Raw genomic sequence first — 16,613 nt, 5'->3', positions numbered from 1 at the left:
GACATTTTAGGCAATAAACTTACAAAGCCTGCCTAAGATTAGAACTCAGTGTTTATCAAAACCAGAAAATGCAAATTAATTGAAATTACATCTTTTTTAGACTCTAGTTATATTTTAAGCTAAGTTATAACTCTGAAAAGTATCCCAAATTTTCCTGATTTCATTTTTCAGAAATATTCATAGGCTGAACAAATAAGAAAACACACATTTTTAAATGTTATTCTATGAAAAATCAATGAACAAATATTTCAATGTGATATCTAGGAGAAAATGAAATACGTTGGATTGCTTCATAAAATATAAAATGAAGACAGTGACCATCAATTCATATTTGTAACTAGGAAAAACTGTATCTAGGAATTATATTCTAAGTGTGGTCTATACTTAGAAATGCAGAATCTCAGGTCCTACTCCAAACCTACCAAACCAGACTGCATTTTAACAAGATCCCCAAAGGTGATTTGTACGCACATTGAAGTTTGAGAGACACTGCTACAGAAAATCAGTAAATAGGTGAAAGAATCATTTAGCTTTCTTTTGGCAGTAGCTACTGCAAATGGCTCTAACCTGTAAAACCTGTTTTCCAGTCTTTGTTTAATTGTGCTTAAATCCGTTGGATATGCCACTACAGTGCAATACATGGGATAGGCTTGCAGATCCACAGGCGCCACAAATGCTGTAGCAATATCTAAAACAAACAAACAAGTAGGTTTATAAATTTATTGTTGTATTGCTTAAAATACTTCACAATTCTGCTTGAATTAATACTTAATTTCTAATCCACATAACCATTAGTCTATCACTACCTTTTGACAGTAAATACGCAGTTTAGCCAACAGTCTCACTTTGTATTATGTCTACATTTACACTGCAAAATTCTAGGAATATTTGTTTTTCATAGATTCCTTAGAAGAAAACAGATGACAGATAATATATATATCTGACCTATTAAAAGAACAACCACATGTATTTCTATTATTAAAACCTGGCCATTCCTGAATGTTATGTGTTTGACATTACTGTTTTGATATAATTACTAAAATTATTTAAGAGGGTATTTGAAACAATAATTTATAAAGTGCTGCCATTTTATAAAAGACTTCAGATGAAAATGTTCAATACGTGTCTCCAATGCCTTCAGCTCTTACTCATGTTAATTTCTCCCCTAGACTCTCTGAAGCTGACTCCTTACTGAAAGAGTAGGTTAGTACAAACCACCATGTGAGTTTACAGGTACTTTGCAAACCCACAGTTAATCAAATTTTGTGGTCACTGTCCTTTTTTTTCTTTTTTTAAATGAAGTAAAGCAGCTCCTATATCCTCTCCCTTCCTTTTACAATTATTCTGTTGTGTATATGCACATCAAGTTAAGAGGAAAACTGGTATAGCTACCTGTACAATTATAATTCAGCTTTCAGCTCTCCTCTTCCAATTCACATTACATCAGCTGGAATACAGCTGAAATATGTCAGGGGTTTTTAAATTAGGTTTGGTGGATCTAGATTTTTCAGCAGTACCCCCTGGTACTTCTGAGAGCCCTCACTCTGAAATTCACCTGGAGCAACCCCATTTGTAAATATTTTAGATATTTGAGTCCTGTGTAGGATCTCATTAAAAAAAAAAAAGTCCACTTAAAAAAATCTGAAAACCACTGATTGATGATATCATGGGGAAAAAAACTGCTTCAGTAAATCATAGCCTTTTTCCTTTCCTTTGCTTTCTGGCAACTTTTCTATCTGTATTAATGTGTTACTATTATTTACCTAGTGTCATCAACTGGTTTATTCCTGTAACAATTCTTTCACATTCTTCATCCCTCAGATTGGAGCCCCATTCTCCATCAAGAGGCTTATAGATCAATGATCTGCATTCAAGATCAGTTAAAGGAACACTGGTACCTAGTTCTTCAGGAAACACAGCTGAAATGCAGAGAAAGAAAAGAAAATTTAGTGAAAATATGTGGTAATTTACTATTTAGGTTAGTAGAGTTAATACTGTCATAAAATTAAAGTATAATTTTGTAAAGGTTTGATACATATACACTTTATTTTCATTAAAGGTAAGTATGTTCAAGGGTCAATAACATCTATTCTTTAAAACATTAATTTCATAAATAATCCTCTAGATGAGCATATAATTACTTCTCCAAAATTATACCTGACAACTTGCTCTATTATTAGTTACAGGTGAAGAAAAAAGTATTTCTATAAAATTATACAAATTTAAAAGTTCTCTGTCATTTCATAATATAATCTCCATATTTGCTTTGATAAAACACACCAGGTGAAACTGAACAAAACTGGTTATTTTTCAGAAATACTTCAGTCAAAGCCTCAGTTTTTTAAAGTGTAGGAACAGAGAACTATGCATACTGACAGACAGTTCTTAGGCATGATGCTCTTAAATGATGAAGGTATGCTTTCTGCACGCCTGAATCTTAGAAGAATCATTAGAGGGTACTGGTGACAAAATCTACAAATCTGCCAAGCAATTTTTTTCTTTGAACTAGACTTCATGAGAGAAACATCTGGAAATATGCAATTTGTTTACAAAATTCTTCCTCCTCTCCAAATGTAACTGAACTCTATGAGTGTGTATGTATGTGTATCCAAACAGAACAAAAACAACAAAAATCACCCCCTCCATACAGTGATATAGTTAGTTAGGAAATAAGTACTGTATTACTGTCACTAATTCATTTCAAGAAATCACTTTCAGGCATTACAACCCCAATTAGCTTCACTTCTTTCATAGTCACAACGGTCTGATGTGACTTCAAATTCAAATCTTCACAAAGGAGAGAAGCAAAACCAGAAGATAAGCCATGTAACACGTTTACAAGTTGATTGAGATATTTTATAGTTTTAAACAGCTCTAATTTAGCAATGAGATGAAAAATACATTATTGGTATTTCAAAGTGATAATTTCTAGAAAGAACTAGCCTTGGACAATATCAGCATGACTATTTTCTCATTTCTAAGGTTTACCAGATTGGGTTTACTTTTTCCAAATTATCTTTTCTCTAACTTTTTAAAATACAATAACCAGCGAGCGATTCCATTTATAAACGACTATTTCTACTATGTTACAAGTTAGATTTTTTTCCTTTTGTTTTTTAAAATCTTTATTCTTATCTGACAGTAAAAGTAACACATTGCTAAAAAAAAAAAAAACCCAAACAATACAGAATAATAATATAAAAGATAATTTGTGTAAGTCATCATATCCCCCCACCATTTTTAGTCTGGTATATTAAAACAAAAAACTCTTAAGGCATATACACTTCTGTGTGTTGAATTTTTTTAATTAAAACAAAAATGGGCAATGAAACAGAAAGAAAATGCAATCTCCAGGCTTTAGTCACACTGGTCTTTTCTCAGTTCGAGGAAAATGTCATACTCACTGCCTAAAGCTAACTCCCAAATCCTAAGGCAATGTGTCAGACTGTTTGCAAAAGGACAGTTGTTGTTGTTATTATTATTATTATTGGTAATTGTAATTACCTACTCATTGAGCCCTTACATGTGTCAGGCTCTATAATAAGCACTTTACATGTGTAATTTAATCCTCATGGCAACCCTGTAAGGAAAGTATTAGTTTATATAATTTCAAAGGCTGAATCCTAAGAATCTGCAGTTTTGAGACTTAAAGGAACTTGCCAAGCTGACACAGATAGAAGACAGCAGAGCTCCGGATATGAACTGATGCCTCACTCAAAAACCTTAACTCTCAGTATTATACTGTACTCTAAGTATTCTGCTGGAGTTACAAAAATATCTTTGCTCCCAAGTGCTTATTTTCCAGAGTGGATGTAATTACAAAAGAGTATCATATTTTGCTGTAATTAATTTTAATCTTCCCTGTTAAACTACAAGTTCCAAGTGGGTAAGGATTATGTCTATCTTGTTCGCTGTCCCCTACCTCTAGGGTCAATAATAGGTGTGTAATAAATATTTGCAGAGTGAGTATTTTCTACTTCGTCTTCATTAAGAAATCTTTGTAGCTGCAAGTTATTAGCAAAGTAGATTTTTATTTAAGAAATGAATTCCGTAATACAGACACAAAAAGCCTAACATACACTTACCATTATTAGGTATAAGCTCCATATCCCAAGGACTCATCTTTTCGGTATCTCCATTGTCCCAGCTTAAAGGAAGGAAAATCTTTATATCAAAAAAATCTAAATATTGTATTGCAATTTTTATGAAATCACACTGTAAAAATAATTACTTCAGTGTTTAAAAGCAGTATCTTCATCATTTTATTAATAGATGGGGAAAACATTCAAAGCAAGTTAGGCTGAACCAAAATACAATACTTCCTTACCAAACATTATAACACTGAAACAAACTATCAGGGTACTCAGGCTGAAGAGGTTCCTGGCTTTCAATTGTTCCAAACCACCAGGCATCATCTATGACTGATCTGAAGCGGTCACCTGGACAAGAATAAAAGCCACCTTATTACTCTGCAATGAAATGCTGCTCTTGTGCTCCTTCTTCCCAAAGTACACCTTTCAGGTATTTAAGCTGCCTGCATGATTTCAGAAGACATACGAAAAATGTCCTGTACACTCCAAAATAAACAAGTAAATAAATAAAACCAGCAATACTGAAGAAAAAGTTACTTAATAAACATACCTGAAGTATGACATCACTTTTTTAGCATCATTTTTTACATTTTATTAGGGTAAGGAGAAATTCACTCTTAAGCATTTTCACCAATCTAGCATTTTAAATTCATCATTAGGATGATGCCCAAATTCTTCAAATCAAAATACAGTTAGACAATTTCTTTTCAACAAATATCTACAGTCTATCTTGAATTTCTTATTTCTGTAGCAATTAAGATTCCAGTCTAAAAATAGAACAAAAAAATCCTACCTGCCTTCCTTCATCTCAAAATCACCCTTAACTTACTCATCTATACACTCACTTTCCCTTTCCTACAGACACAAAAAGAAACAAAAACAACGAATTTTTGTAAAACAGACAGCAATCCTTATATCCCTTTCCTTACCCAATCACATTCAGCTACTGTCCTATTACTGAAACTGTTTTCCTCAAAGACCCTAACAAGCTATCTTCTCAGCTTCCCTCCATGTCATATGAAAACTGTAAATGACTTCCTTCCTTTTTTCGCCATGTTTTCCCCTTTCTTGGCTTTCATAGTACTTAGTGATTTCCGCCTGGCAAGTGCAGATTAGGGTCTAAAAATCTTGAGTTCAAATAAGTTCCCCATGGGACTTAAAACAAATTAATTTCATCTGAATCAGTTTCATTTTCAAATCCATAAAGAAAAAGTGTTTATGTTCTCATTTTTTACCAAAAGGGGCTAAAAAATTTATAAAGACATACAGTCCCTCAGTATCTGTAGGGGATTAGCTGCAGGATTCCTGCAGATACCATAATCTATGGATGCTCAATTTCCATATATAAAATGATGTGTATTTGCATATATATAAAACCTATGCCCTTCTTCCTATGTACTCTGAATCATCTCTAGATTATCTGTAATACCTAATACAATGTCACTGCTATGGAAACAGCTGTAAATGCTATGTAAATAGTTGGCCACCACAAGACAAATTCAAGTTCTGCTTTTTGGAACTTTTGGAATTTTTCCCCCCAGAATATTTCTGATCCAGGGTTAGCTGAATCTACAGATGTAGAACCCATGGATATGGAGGGCTAACTGTATGGCATAAAATTTATTTAAAAAAATAAAAAGAAGAAATTTAATGACAAAAAAGAAAGCTGGAGCCAGGCTAAGTTAATAGAACACACATGCATGCTGCTGAGTTATATATATACTTTGAGTGGGTATGCATTGAGATCCAAATTTAGATTCAAATTCAAACATTCTAACAGCCTATGTTAAGAGGAAAATACGATCTGCTACTAGACTGAGAGTCCATAATTGCTCCTCAGATGCATATAATTTAATAAACAGTATTACTGACATCACCACAACCTTACAGTAAACACAGTGATGAGTTTCACAGTTATTTCTTACGATCCTACATAATGACGGCATTATGCTAAAGAGGAAGAACCGGATTATGTGAGCCGAACCACAATGAACTATATGTAGGATAATGACAATGAAGTTAAACAAGGAACAGAGTCTACCATTTAGAGTAAACAAACATTTCTGAGTGCAGGCTGAAGTAACTATTATTGATGTAATTTTAGATGGTGGTTGCTAGGTACATGCATGTAACTTCAGAAATAGAAGACTAGCTAGTACTAACTTTAGAAGAAATAGTAATCTATAAATTGGGGAGGGGGGGAGAATTATAAGATCCAAATGAAAACACTGTGATGTACATCCACTTGAAATATCTCTTTGATTTGTCCAATGCTTGCCATGTTTCTTTGCTTAGATTATCAGCTCACTTCTGGAATATTCCTGGACTTTGATGGCTAATGTTTGTTCTACCAATTTATTGACAGATGAATGTCCTTAAAAATAAAAGATAAATTTATCTTATCAAGCAACACATGTATAAATAATCTTAAAAATCATATGTACCAAAGGCTTATAACCAAAACCAAGAAAAAAATTTTAACTTTTAACTATTTCTTCTTGAATTTATTTAGTTTTCTAAATAATGAGTACATAGCCTCATTATTTTACTTGCCTGTTTTAGACGTTAAGTATTGGCCTCTCTCCCCATAACTGTATATAAAAGGTATGTGTATTTTATTTAATCCATATTCAGTTTCCTTTATCATGACTATATAAATATTGTTAACTAATGAGCCAAATGGCAAACAATTCCTTTCCTGTATAATTTTGTATAATCACTTCATTTTCTTAAGGTTTTCTTTGAATTTATGATTAAGTTTCCCAACTTCTTTAATAGCTCAAACTATAAAATTATTTTCAAAATATAATTTCCCACAAAATCAAACATGTTAGGTAATTAATCAGTTTCTTTTTTTTTCCTCCCTGAAGATTTCACTCTTGGAGGACAACGTCTTCCGGACTGGTTGCTTTATAGGCTTGCTAGATAGATGCTATCCTGAAACTTCTGTTGACTGTTATTTGGGAATTCTTTTTGGTTCTTTCTTGTTCTAAATTTCCTGTTTCCTACAGAGATTCCATGTCTTTTTCTTTCTTGGTTTTACTTCCTTATTTGATGGAACACATCTTTCAAAAAGCTTCCAGAGAAATGGTACATCTGCTGTACATTTTGATAACTCCCACGTCCCTAATTTTTCTCTTTATAGCACACATGTAAATTTCTAAGTTTACCAAGACCAAACAAGAAATGACACATCACCACACCAATGCCTTTCGATGGAACGGGAAGAGGGATGAAATGCCACATCAACTGATGTGCTTTTTCAAATCAAATATGCCATATAGATACCACACTCCACTCCAAGATGACAGAGTGGCCCTGTCGGAAACTTTTAGAAGAAATATTCTAATGAATAGCACATCCATCCATACATAAATTAATGCCTCTTTAAATGCCTGGAAACTTTTAAGAATTTTTAGGTTTTTATGAGCCTTGACTATAATATCAATTTTAATGTTAACAAGAGTTAATCAGTAAAAGAAAAATGTCAGTTTTGTTTTATCCCAGTCCAAATTATTAAACATTTTGAACTGGAATACTTCTTTTGTTTCAAGTTCAAATTCTGTCATTAATATTTTTGGATTAAAATTTAATTTAACACATATAACAGCTAAAGGAATAGCTATAAACAATCTTATAACAATTACAAAATGTAAGAGAGAAAATGTTTGGAATTTCAGCATCAACTACATAGATTTATTAATAAAAGTATATTTATTCTTTAAAAAAAAAACTAAAAAAATTCCTGACACAATACCTTGCTTTGCTAGTAACATTCCCACAGATGGAAAGAAGATTTCTCTGATTATCTTTATCGAAATTATGAAAAACAGCAAATCACTTATTAAACAAACACCACATCTACAGCTTCTAAATAAGTTACCCACCTATATTCCACCGCCTGTATTTTGCATCGTCAAACTGTTGTCTCAAGACTAGGAAATCTATAACATCAGGCATATCATGGTACCTAATTACAAATAGAAACAAGCTTATTAGGTCACATACCTACAGATACCTAAAAGACATTCAAATTTATCTAATTCTTGAAGAACAATCTACAATACTAAGAAATCACTGCCTTTCAACAGTCCTTACTTCATGGTAAATGATCCACCAGTCAGTTTACCAGTATCAGGATCTAGAAAAGCAAGTTTAAGGCAGCAAAGTGTAGGCAATCCCACTTCATACTTTATGCCCACTATTTTCATCAGTTCTTGTTCCTGAGAAAGACACAAAATAAAAAACCACCTTCACAAAATAAATCTCAAACTGCTAAACATAACAAAGACATTTCTCCACTTAAATTTTGATATAGGTGATTATTACTCTGTGTGTATGTGTAAAAATCCATTGAGCTGTGTACCTAAGATCTTTGCACTTTACAATATGCAAGTTACATCTCAATTAAACGAAGAGAAAACAAGAAAAAGGAAAACTTCACTGAAATAAGAATTTTCCCAAACAGTTCCAAAGACTTGTAAATAATTTTAAACGACTGCTGATAAATCTAGAAATACTTCTGAATTTACAAAGATGAAGTTTGCCTTAGACGTTAATGTAGTCCAACTTTCACTGTAATTACATTTTGTACCAAACTCATAAATTACTGGAACATACAAATTCAGTCAATCTTATGTTTCTTTGAAAATTAAGCACCTTTTACTCCCCAGAATTGTTTTAATTTAAAAAAAGTATTTTCATGATATAGTTTCTTATACTGAAAATTGTAACAGTTAATGCAATTTTTTCCATAATCGCATCTTTTTGGGCTATTAAGTTATAAACACCATACCCGCAGTTCCATTTTATGCCATGGTTGTTTTTTGGGATTGATACTATAAATTTTATTTTTCCGGGCCATTTCAACATATGCTTCATGTCCTTGTCGGAAATAATAAACCTAAAAAGTAAATAAAGTCACAATTTAAAAACCTGAATGTGTTTCCTTTAACCCAAGATGCAAAGTATCAGCTAAACATGCAGAGAATTTAATGTCCTTTAAACTAAAAGAAATTCTAATATTATGATATTTTTCTTCTCTTTTCCTCAAGTTGTGCTACTGTCACTTAATCATAACCGAAATGTTCTAAATAACATTAAGAGCTTAAGATAAGCACTTTTTTGGCTTTTCAGTTTCACTATTTTATTTCTGAGTTCAAAATAAGTTAGTATACATTGCATAATAAAGTAAGATGTAACTAGGAGTCGTTTAGCTTATTGTTCACCTACTTTTGAGGCAACTGTTCATACATATGCAGAAAACTGTAAAATGAAAAATGTATTTTCACATTCATTTTATTCTTATAAAGAGAGCAAGGCATGTATTTATCCTCATTTTATGAAGGTCAAATTTAAGTGACTTCTGACTACCATCCTGCAGAACGGCTAACTGAACACAGCAGTCTGACACCAAGCGTTCTTCCCACAACTGAAAAATTGCTAAGCTTGTTAAAAATGTTACTAAAGCCTCAAAAACTGCTATTAAGTTTTTAGCAACATTCTGGGATATCCACTAGTCTATACACATTCATTCTATTCATTAATATTATTGCCCCAGTTGCCTGGAATTTCATATGAAGTATAGGTGCTGAATAATGAGGACTTACCTGTTTAAGCACCAACAATTAAAAAGACAACAGAAACATTTTGAAATGGAATTATTCAACCAAGAATTACATACTTTCTGGTCATCTTGAAATAATATATTAAATATAATTTAATTAAGCATCTTCTTGATGCTGCAGGATCTGTTAGGTGCTATTACTGTTCTACATTACAACAATGTGGTAGTGCTTTGTGCTTTTCAAGTCTTCTTAGGCAGGTAGGATCTCTCAATGATTTATTTGTTATGAAAGCCCCTATTTTAATTGCTAATTTATTACTACAAATCATTTGGATACCAGATAACCCTGCCTCTTAACATTTATGCACAAAATAGGGAGATATGAACCCCGAGTGGAAAATTTTGGTCTAATATCTCACATAAATTTCATTTCAAATTCACAAGAACATAATTCAAAATGGTGGCCAATCATATTTTCTTAAAAATGAAATATTTCTAAGATAATAGTTTTTTTAAAGACCTAAGAAATAAATTATGAATATCAGTTAGTTAAATGAAATACTTTTATGAAATAAAACTAAACAAAATGCTGAATTTTATTTTTCCTTTATCATATAAATATATTTTAATTTAGGAAAAGAAAACTGGCAATAAAATCCTCTTATTAAAAAGTACATGTTAAGTTTTAAAATATCAACAAAATTTCTATTTTCTTACAATACTTAATTTACTACTGCAATATTTACAGTAGCCTCCTAAAAGATTATCATTAAAGCTTTCTTCCTAATTTTACATTTTTTATTCATAGCTACAGACATGAAATACTCCATAAAACTGCTGTAATTTTCTAGAGTTCTGTTTCAAAAGCTACAAAAATTATATAAAGTTGCATCAATAGAACAAAGGATTTTTTTAAAAAGTTTAAAAGTACCTCATCACCCATCTGTGGCACAAATGGACATCTTCGGGGAATAGTATCTGTAATCCATGTTGAAGGTAACCATTCTTCTAATGTCAAACCATTTTCTGTCAGTTCTCCTACAGCCAATCTCTAAGAGTTTAGAACAATATGAAGTAATATTATTTTATCTACAAATAGTTACTGAGTAGCTATTGTTGTTACATGAGCACATCAGACTGAGATCCACAGATTTCATCAGTCTTATATACATTTGAGGTTTTCAGCTAAAGTGTTTGAAAAAGATTTCCTTTGACTAAAAAAAAAAAGTTTAATAATTCCAGCCTTGATATGAACTATTAATTACACTAGGCAAATATTTCTTCCCAGAATATCAATTGGGATAGCTAACAACTTTACATGAAGCCAGGTAAGTTAAATATTAAAGAGAAATAATCATACTTACACTATAAGACTGTGGCATAGCCAAGAATCATTATAATAATGAATCTTATTCCTAATAATTGAGGAACCTAGAATTTTTAGTTAAAGTAGATTTCTGTCACTTAGTTCTTACTTACAACCACTTAGGAAATAAAATGCACTGATGTTTCTCTAAATTTCCAGTCTCATGAATTGAGATTTTGTAATTTTGGAGATATAGGTAATTAACTTTTCCTTTCTATCCATGGAAATTCTTCCAGGCCCACCTCAAATCTTATTTCTTCTGGAAGACGTATGTGAAACTCTAAGATAAGATGTCCCCATTTGATTTCTGAGTTATTATCTTTAAAAGTAATTTGCCAATTAAACATATTATATCATGTGACTTTTTTCTCCTATTTTTAGGGGATTCAAACAACTTGTTCGTCACATTGTTTTCTGGAATAAGTACTATGCCTTATACTTCTTTTTATCCATTGTACTACTTTATAAACTGTAAACATTAGATAAAAATTCACTGCCTGGCTTCCAGAGCTCCTAACAGCATAAGAGATATATATCAGACACTATCTGAGATAACTTTACTATATCTCTGAAGAATTTTTTTCAATAAGCATTTTCTATATCTGCCTTACTTTTTATTTTATTTAATTAATTCAAACAGAACTAATCATATGGAAAATATTTCCATTTTTTCATAGATGCAATAAACATACGATATTTCAGTTACTTTCCGGCTCTAGAACACTATGCATGAGAAGGGAAATACTGTGTTTACTTGAGATAAGAAAACTAAGGAATAAAAACAATTCTATCTACTGTTGGATTCACTGATAGGCTAAAAACAAACCATGTGAACAAAACTCAAATTAAAATGAGTAGCTTGTAATATCTTAACCTTATGCTATTTAAGATCTGTCCCATATGAATTTAGTGGCAGGCAGACCCTGTTGTAATATTTCAAGCAAAACAGTGAAATTAAAATACGCCAAACAGTAACAGTGGATACAAATGTGGTACTATATGAAGGAGCCTGAGGTATTAGTTTACGGAAAATTATCAAATAAAAAGTGACCAGGTGAAGTAAACTGTACTCTTGGTACAAAAACATTATGTAATATAACACTGCAAACTTCAGAAGTTCATCAAAAGTGCCCAGAGATGAAAAAAAAATTTTACCTCATTAGCCAGATACAAAGTGAAATCAGTGTTCTTTAATTTGTCTACTATGTAAAATAATGAGTCAACCTACATTTATCATCACTGATGAGGAAGAAGAGAAATATTGTGCGCTAATGTGTGGTATTCTTCTTTGGTAAATATTCCCCAGACAAAAGCAAAGGAAGTGACAAAAAGGATGGCAGGCTATGATATCCAAATTAAAGTAATTCATAATTATAAAGCTGAAATAAACAAGAGCTCAACTGATACAAGTAAAATAAACTTAAGACAGATGTATTTTTAAAACTCTTCAAAGCTCCCTGAAGATAAAGACCCTATAGTCTCCCTAGTATTTAATTCTATAAATAACAACTTCTATTTAATTCTAAAAATGACAAAGGTTACAAAAAGTCTTCCATTTGTTTAAACAAACATGCTTCCAACTTAGTCTTTTGGGGGATAGAAAACATATCCCCTGTATTTCATTTACTTCAGAGCAAAAGTTAAGTAGCTCTTGTTTTTAAAGAATGCCAACTCTGTAAGAGCTAACAGATCTTATTTCTATAACATTCATCTCTTGCTTTCTCTAATCTGTCTCAAATAATCTACAGAAAAAGGATGTAGTAATCAAACCAATACTACTCACCTAAGGACTATCTACAATGGCTCAAATGCTCTGTAAATTAATGAAGGCCTGTTACTACAGTAGCATCCTACTTAAGATTCTTATCTGCCATTCTTATTCCAGGTCATGTTTCCCAATGCTTTCCATTTATTTTCAGCAATAATAGTTAATAAGGATGGTTAAAAGCTAAAGGCAATGAAAAAACCAATAAACTTTATGTTTTGTAACATTATTTTCTACATAAATAAATACATCCCACTAAACTGTCAAGAAAAATCTTCCCATGTTATAAGATTAAATGCTCGATACTCAGAATATGATGCTACAAGTAAATGTTCTCACAAGCTAAACATTAAAAAACTTGAGTAAACATATCTTAATATATTTTATTTTAAAACCATGTACTTTTAAGTTTTTTTCTATTACTACTTGCTGATACACTTGAACAACGTTTATGTTGATCAACTACACTTCCAAAATGAGTGCTTTGTTTTCATAGAAAACATTTATTTTTACATTCATATATCTATATATATCAACCTTTTGTTTTCTTTCTTTGGGCTTCTTTTTCTTTGGTGATACTGGTCCATCTTTTTCTTCATTTCCTTTTTTTCTTTCCTTTTTAATCTGTTTTTGCTTCTGTTTTTCAGATTCTTCTTCTTCATCTGAACTACTCTCTGCTTTCTTGGTTTTATGCTTAGGAATTTTCTTTGGTGGCTGCAGATTAATTCCTGCATCTGCTGTCCAGTCAGAATAATCACTGGAGTAGTCACTAGAAGGAAAGAGGGATTTAAAAATACACAGACAAAATATACTTAAAAACTCTGACTTATGAAAATATAAAGAAAAATCGTAATAAAAAGTAATGACAAAAGAGTATACACTAGATGAACTAAAAATATTTCCTAACTTCTAACTCATCATCTTCTAAACAATTTCTTAAAACCCTATAGGCTTAACTTACTTAAATATCTCCAAAAAATTTTAAGATAAATAAGGTCGCAGCTGTAATTAAACAATGAATTTAGTGTCATCTATGATTTTAAGAAAAATACAGATTTTTGAGTCAGAGTATGTTCAAAATATTGTGGGTTATGCAAAAATAAGAAGCAGAGGGTCACTTTCCTCAATTCCAGCAAGAGTAGAAAGATAGCCCTGGATAGCACAGGAAGTATCAACACTGAGAAAGCAGCACAGGGTTTCCTTTTTTGAGGGGTGGTGAGAGCTCTTTATAGGGGGAACTCCCCTGGTATAGCATTCATGCTTTCAGCAGCAGGTAGATATTGAACTGGCAGAGTCAGAAGTGTTCCTGCCCAGGGAGAAGATCATGCTTTGTAAACTTCACTGAGCATCTACATACACCCTAGGTATATCTTATGCTTCACTGTATGATGATTCAGAAAAATACAGGTCTTACTATTTTATGGATCACTACCAATTATGTTTGCCATTTCTTTTCAGTTTACCTTCAACAGACCTAGGTTTTACTAAACTGATGTTGCAAAATAAAGAATCCAATTATGCTATCTTCTGTCTCAATTTTAGTATAACAGAATATTTAATTACTTGATTTTGGACTTTTATAAATGTAATTGCCTTAGTGGAAACTAAATTATACTATGTTAAAATCAATAATTAGGTTGCTTAGATTTACTGATGTATATCCTCAACTCCTCTAAAAATACTGCTGCTAACACTGAAGGCGTATTTTTCTGGAGTTTCATTCTACTACCTCATCCCTCTAGCTCAAATGTCCTTTATGGGCATTTACCGGTTATCTCCCCAAGAATCATCATTGCAGATTAAAAATCAAATAACTAAGGTGTTTTCTAGTATGATTTCATGACTTCATTTTAAAATTTAAAATGATTTTAAAGAACTTATATAAAAAATATTTTCAGACACTATACTGGATACATCTGCAGAGCAAACATCTATCCAAGAATAGAGTATCTTTAACTTAGGAGCATTTATTTACACTAACCCCAGCCATGATCACTGTAAATGGCATCTGCCAAATATTCACAGATGCTACTCTCTGGAATACTCAGCTCTTACAGAAAATCTGCTGCTGCCAGCACATAATATAAATTCCAGAAGGCCTTTTTTTTTTTTTTTTTTTTTACAATAATTACCACAACAGCTGAAGCCAACACTGTGTTTTTAATACATGAACCTCTATGCTGTCTCATGCTTTGAGATACAGGCATACCTTGTTTTATTGTGCTTCACATGATATTGTGGTTTTTTTTTTTTAATTGAAGGTCTGAGACAACCCTTCATGGAGCAAGTCTATCGGTGCCACTTTCTCAACAGCATTATTTTTAAATTAATACTGTTTTTTAATGTTTATCTTTTAAGACATAATGCTATTGTACATCTAAGAGACTACAGTATAGCATCGACATAACTTTCATATGCATTGGGAAAACAAAAATTATATGACTTGCTTTATTGCAATATTTAGTTTACTGTGGTGGTTTGGAACCAAATCCATGATATCTCCAATGTATGCCTATACTCTTGTTTCCACCACTGAGCCAAATGAAAGTGAATTTGTCCTTTACTGCCCTGTTTCAAATACAGAAAACTACCAGTCGTAACAACACTTGCATATCATTAGTGGGAGTCACTGTTATGGAAACAGGAAAGTTCATGATAACAAGAGGTGAAGAATTCTTATAACTTCTTACTTTCTTTGGCAATTTTAAGAGCTAGTGCTGCCAGGGAATAAGTATGGGGGCTAAACATAATTATCATTCCCAAAGGCTTTGCTCCTTCTTGCTACTTGCAAGGTCAGCCAAGGCCATCAGGCCCTGTGACAATGTGAATCACCAGTGTAAGGAGCTGAAGGAATCCTCACTTACATGATCAAACGGGGTGGGGTTAACAGGAAAAAGTTTATTCTCATTGCTGAAAGAAAATATTATAAGCATTCAACAAATCCCACTGTAAAAGTCAGTTAATTCTATAAAATCTCATTATTTTCATAATTTAATGCTTAAATATTTCTCAAAACTAGTAATGAAACTAGCTTGTGGTTCAGTATTACAAATATAATACCATTCAGAAGATAAAATATCCACTAAGAAAAAGTTAAAAGCATAATTTTGCAGATCTAGTTACAATTACCAAAAGTTTTTTTCTACTAGAGGAAACATGTCAGAAAGACAATCTATATTTTAGACAACTACAAAAACTCTCTGAGGAAGGACCAACTACAACCCCAAGAGACTATGAAATCTAGTTCTGGTAGAAAAGAATCTTCAGCTTTCTAAAGATTTTACATTACATTTGGAAGAATAAAAATTCATTAAATTCATTAAATTACCTAGAACTGCCATCACTGTGCCATGCTCTCTCTTCTTCTTCAGACGTTCCACCACTGACAGCAACAACTTCACCTTCCTAGGAGACATTGAAGATGTATTTTATTGTATAATTTTATAAAGTAACATTCTATGACTATAGAAAATATCAGTGATATCTAATAGTGTCAATCATATAAGGCATTTAAAGATAGATTTACTTATAAAACACAGGTCTCATATTTTTATACAAAAATTATTAAATGTATCCAAATATTACTGTATTCAAAGATACAATATTTACTAATATTGGATTTAGAGCAATCTCTTGGATGAATTAACATACTTTTTTTTTAAAGCCTCATAACATATCTTCTAGATTGGATGACATCAAATTAACATTTGAAATCAATTTTACTTCTTGGGCTTTTTTTTTTAAGTTTTCTTTTTCTATAGGTGCTTTGAGAAGCTTAAATTTAGGTATTTTTATGTTTTATTTATTACTATTAAAATAGCTTTA

General features: G+C 31.8%; 1 protein-coding gene across 4 annotated transcripts in view; it reads right to left on the bottom strand.

The window, feature by feature from the left end:
• PHIP (pleckstrin homology domain interacting protein) overlaps positions 1–16,613 on the bottom strand; it is a 125,929-nt gene that overhangs the window by 25,383 nt on the left and 83,933 nt on the right. For all 4 annotated transcript variants that reach the window (XM_031455965.2, XM_031455963.2, XM_031455964.2 and 1 more), the window contains exons 22-31: positions 16,117–16,193; positions 13,326–13,557; positions 10,589–10,708; positions 8,887–8,994; positions 8,190–8,314; positions 7,979–8,061; positions 4,328–4,439; positions 4,086–4,147; positions 1,764–1,919; positions 568–688 (exon numbers count right to left, since the gene is read on the bottom strand). In XM_031455965.2, the coding sequence (XP_031311825.2) occupies positions 568–688; positions 1,764–1,919; positions 4,086–4,147; positions 4,328–4,439; positions 7,979–8,061; positions 8,190–8,314; positions 8,887–8,994; positions 10,589–10,708; positions 13,326–13,557; positions 16,117–16,193 (1,196 nt within the window). The remainder of the gene's footprint in view (positions 1–567; positions 689–1,763; positions 1,920–4,085; positions 4,148–4,327; positions 4,440–7,978; positions 8,062–8,189; positions 8,315–8,886; positions 8,995–10,588; positions 10,709–13,325; positions 13,558–16,116; positions 16,194–16,613) is intronic.

This window comes from Camelus dromedarius, chromosome 6 (genome assembly GCF_036321535.1).
Source record: "Camelus dromedarius isolate mCamDro1 chromosome 6, mCamDro1.pat, whole genome shotgun sequence".
In the NCBI taxonomy this organism is placed as follows: domain Eukaryota; kingdom Metazoa; phylum Chordata; class Mammalia; order Artiodactyla; family Camelidae; genus Camelus; species Camelus dromedarius.
Note: the sequence above shows the minus strand (reverse complement) of the source record. Positions and strands in the feature narration are given on the sequence as shown.